At 43.0% G+C, this 4866-nt stretch overlaps 1 protein-coding gene across 1 annotated transcript; it reads right to left on the bottom strand.

The window, feature by feature from the left end:
- Positions 1–466: 466 nt before the first annotated feature.
- On the bottom strand, positions 467–3847 carry LOC109972811 (tubulin beta-4B chain). The gene is made up of 7 exons (XM_020621969.1): positions 3674–3847; positions 3367–3475; positions 2785–2895; positions 2258–2502; positions 1810–2132; positions 1377–1721; positions 467–1259 (listed from the first exon to the last, which is right to left on the bottom strand). The coding sequence occupies exons 1-7, from the start codon at positions 3728–3730 to the stop codon at positions 1112–1114; spliced, it is 1338 nt and encodes a 445-aa protein (XP_020477625.1). The 5' UTR covers positions 3731–3847; the 3' UTR covers positions 467–1111.
- Positions 3848–4866: the final 1019 nt, after the last annotated feature.

Here is a 4866-nt window from a genome sequence, read left to right as displayed (position 1 = left end):
CACATTAATGCATCACAAGGCCATTAACACAGCTATTTTTAAAAAGTGCAACTTCAGAACGAGCAACAAATTCTCTCCTCTTTAAGTAACACAAACAAATGTGTTCTTAGCTGTGTATAGTCATAGTGGGGCTCAAAGAAAGTTCATCTGAAGACATGAGAAGAGGGGGGACAAGAATGTTGGGTGTTATCAGATGTGCTGTCTGCTCTGCCAGATAACTTCACCAACAGCCTTCTATTGCTCGCTTTGCATAGATATGATATGGACATCATCATCATCCTTATGCATATAAAGCATAGTTGTAATGATAAGAACAGGAGCCACACCTCAGGGGTTACTGGACACATTCACCTAGGTCATCTGACACTGAAGTTCACCCGTTAGTAATGGCAAAGCTAAACTCTTAGTCATATTTTTCAAACTGCCAAATAGCATTAAGTTGAAAGATGCAGTAATGATCACTGTGTAACACCAAATCACACATCTTTTATTAGAGTCCATCTAAACATGTCAGTAACAGAACAAGCAGACTTAGCAGTAACAGTGACCAGCTCCTGAAGCTATTTATAGCCTTCAGCTTTTGTTTGTGCATTTAAGTTCAGTTTTTTTAAATTCAATGAATTAAATAATTTCAATCAGCAAAAGTGACATTCCAGAAATTTTAACTGGTCGGTGTTACTGTCTTTGACTACAAATATATATTTTAAACCTGAAGCTTGGAAAAACATGAGAACACTTCACACCCTGACACCAGGCAGCAGGTGCCTGCTATGAATGGACAGCTGTAGGAGCCACCCTAGACAGCAGTTAACAGACCCAACAGCTCTTATACCCATTAAACAGAAGAAACAAGAGAAGGCTGAAACCATTCATATTCAACACAAACAAAGAAGGACACTGCCAATAGCAAAAAACAGTGTGAAAACATTATAGACTAGCTTTAACAACTGTGGACTGAGTAATCTCTTGCACTCTTACTAATTTTGGGCAATAAGTCAATGTTATTATTTAAAGACTTTTAACAGTTGTTTAGGATGAACAACCTGACAATGATTTGAACTGTACTACCCAGCCCTACCTACTGTATAGAAACAAAAAGGTTACGGTATGTCTAGGCCATGTCCTCTTCGCCCTCTTCCTCAAACTCTCCCTCCTCCTCAGCAGTGGCATCCTGGTACTGCTGGTACTCAGACACCAGGTCATTCATGTTGCTTTCGGCCTCCGTGAACTCCATCTCATCCATGCCCTCGCCCGTGTACCTGAAAAAAATGAACGTGAAGTCACTCAGGCATTACAGCATATAAATGTGCAGTACAACAGGCCAGCACAAGTAAACAGACCTCTCTCCATTGTCCTGACATCACTCTTTTACTCACCAGTGGAGGAAGGCCTTGCGGCGAAACATGGCGGTGAACTGCTCTGAGATGCGCTTGAACAGCTCTTGGATGGCTGTGCTATTGCCAATAAAGGTAGCGGCCATCTTGAGGCCACGGGGAGGAATGTCACAGACAGCTGTCTTGACATTGTTGGGGATCCACTCCACAAAGTAGCTGCTGTTCTTGTTCTGCACATTCAGCATCTGCTCATCCACCTCCTTCATGGACATGCGGCCTCGGAAGATGGCGGCGACTGTAAGGTAGCGTCCATGGCGTGGGTCGCAAGCTGCCATCATGTTCTTGGCATCAAACATCTGCTGGGTGAGTTCAGGGACTGTCAGTGCTCTAGGAAAGAGACAATTTGAGATTTATTTCAGATGCAACAAAATACAACTTGAGGGTGTGAAACTGTACAAGTCTCCGCCCACTCTACCTGTACTGCTGGCTGCCACGGCTGGTGAGGGGGGCAAAGCCTGGCATGAAGAAGTGCAGCCTGGGGAAGGGCACCATGTTGACTGCCAGTTTCCTCAAATCAGCATTGAGCTGGCCAGGGAAGCGCAGGCAGGTGGTGACCCCACTCATGGTGGCTGAGACGAGGTGGTTGAGGTCACCATAGGTGGGCGTGGTGAGTTTCAGTGTGCGGAAACAGATGTCATACAGGGCCTCATTATCAATGCAGTAGGTCTCATCTGTGTTCTCGACCAGCTGGTGGACAGAGAGGGTGGCATTGTATGGCTCCACCACTGTGTCTGACACCTGGAGTAGGAGAGAGAAAAGAAAGAGGAAACAAAGGGAGGAGGGAACAGCTTTAGAGCGCCCAAGAGACAGATGGATGGACAAACATTTAATGTAATAACATTTTAATAACAGAGTTTGCGTACCTTGGGTGAGGGCACCACGCTGAAGGTGTTCATGATGCGGTCTGGATATTCCTCTCGGATTTTGCTGATGAGCAGTGTGCCCATGCCGGAGCCAGTGCCTCCCCCCAGGGAGTGTGTGAGCTGGAAGCCCTGGAGACAGTCGCAGCTCTCTGCCTCCTTCCTCACCACATCCAGGACAGAGTCCACCAGTTCAGCTCCCTCAGTGTAGTGCCCTTTAGCCCAGTTATTACCTGCTCCGCTCTGGCCTGTGTTACATGCAAATACAGAAATCATTCACAGCGATGGTGTCAAAATCTTTCAGATTTTATCTTCTTATCCCAGATCTCTTTGAAATATGATTCTATCATATTTGCAGATGAGACAATTTACAATTCAATAGGTAATGCATACACTGAATATTACTCTTGCAACCATGATCCTATGGAAAACCACCAATTTCCAGCTTTAAAATAAGAACTTAATCATGGTTTGGCAAATTTATCAGCCCGTATTAAAATAAAGAAGAATATTCACATTTAATTTCTCACCAAAGACAAAGTTGTCTGGTCTAAAGATCTGGCCAAACGGACCAGACCTCACAGAGTCCATTGTGCCAGGCTCCAGGTCCACCAACACAGCACGGGGGACATACTTGCCACCTGGTGATGAGCACACGGTTACAAGATTATTATTAAATTCAACTAATATTTCATATTGGGCTGCAAATCAAGTGACAAACTAATACACCCAAAAATCCACTGCTAAAGTGGTTTACGAACTGTTTCTACTATCATTTTATTTGCTGATAACACAACTCATCTCGTTTTTAGTTTGTCGCTCACAACGTTCCAATAAAATACTGTTAAAGCTGTGGCTGTGATATTTGTGTGTGATACTATGTTAGCTGGGGATTTGTTGATGTGTCGTATCATGGAAACACCGTAACCATGGAAGGAGAGAAGGGCCCACTGGACCCAGGGCTTATTTCTAATGGCTCCTAGGACAATGAGCCCCTGCTGGGTAGCTACGGTACTAACAACACAACCGTGTAGTGCTGAATTTCTCCCGTTTTCTTAGTAATTAGAATATCTAACTTCTTAGCTCAGGAATATTAGCAAGGTGAAGTTAACCTGTTGCCTCGTTGTAGTACACGTTGATTCGCTCCAGCTGCAGGTCGCTGTCCCCATGGTATGTCCCGGACGGGTCGATGCCGTGTTCGTCACTTATCACCTCCCAGAACTCAAATCGGAAAGAGAGAATGAGGTTACAGGGTAACGGTTAAACTGACCGACTAGTAGCATAACCTACCCTCACGAGTCAAACCCAACTGTTGTATGGACACCAAGGTTAATATAGCAACCCGCCCAAACCAAAACTAACATTAACGTTCCTTTTCAGTGAATTCAAACCGCACTTTAAAACCAAAGACTTTCTAACCTTAGCTCCGATCTGGTTTCCACACTGGCCTGCCTGTAGGTGTACAATTTCTCTCATTTTTGTCTAAAGCTAAAACTTTTCAGCAACGTCTGAAAAACAAAGTAGCTCAGGTCCTGGCACGCCAACAACGGAATAACCCCAGACGTTAGGGGCGTCGCCAACTCCAGTTGACGGTCAACTCAATTGGTACAACTCAATATCAGTCAAAACGCACAAGACATTTGATTGGCTGACCAAACTTGGTTTAGAGTTCTGATTTGCTAATGTCCTGGAGGCTCCATTGGCATGGTAACACAAATTAGAATCTAAAAACACAGCAGCGTTTCTGCAGAAACAGAGTTTTGTGCTCATTCATACAGTATCTGTTCGTGCGCAACATTGACACTGAAGTGATAGACGATGGTTATGATGGTAAAAATAATCCTAACCATGGCACTTTTTCACACAAAACACGTGTTCCTTGTAGGCTTTTACAACTTAGCCAAGAAACAAATTTAAAACCTTACTTTCCACACCACCTTGTTATGTAAAATAGTAAGCTTTCAAACAGAATGCATAATACCTTACATATTTTTTAACTATAGAGCCTATAAGGAAAATTTAGTGTGACTTTTGTTCAGCAACAAATGGTCTAACTAATCCCACACTTTATAAAATACTCAACTTGCCTGATGTACAAGGGTATTTTTCTTTGGCCTATAGGCCTACATATACAGTGGGTATGGAAAGTATTCAGACCCCCTTAAATTTTTCACTCTTTGTTATATTGCAGCCATATGCTAAAATCATTTAAGTTCATTTTTTTCCTCATTAATGTACACACAGCACCCCATATTGACAGAAAAACACAGAATTTTTGACATTTTTTCAGATTTATTAAAGAAGAAAAACTGAAATATCACATGGTCATAAGTATTCAGACCCTTTGCTGTGACACTCATATATTTAACTTAGGTGCTGTCCATTTCTTCTGATCATCCCTGAGATGGTTCTACACCTTCATTTGAGTCCAGCTGTGTTTGATTATACTGATTGGATGTGATTAGGAAAGCCACACACCTGCCCATATAAGACCCTACAGCTCACAGTGCATGTCAGAGCAAATGAGAATCATGAGGTCAAAGGAACTGCCTGAAGAGCTCAGACAGAATTGTGGCAAGGCACAGATCTGGCCAAGGTTACAAAAAAAAATT

Source organism: Monopterus albus, unplaced genomic scaffold, assembly GCF_001952655.1.
Source record: "Monopterus albus unplaced genomic scaffold, M_albus_1.0 scaffold270.1, whole genome shotgun sequence".
Lineage (NCBI taxonomy): Eukaryota > Metazoa > Chordata > Actinopteri > Synbranchiformes > Synbranchidae > Monopterus > Monopterus albus.
Note: the sequence above shows the minus strand (reverse complement) of the source record. Positions and strands in the feature narration are given on the sequence as shown.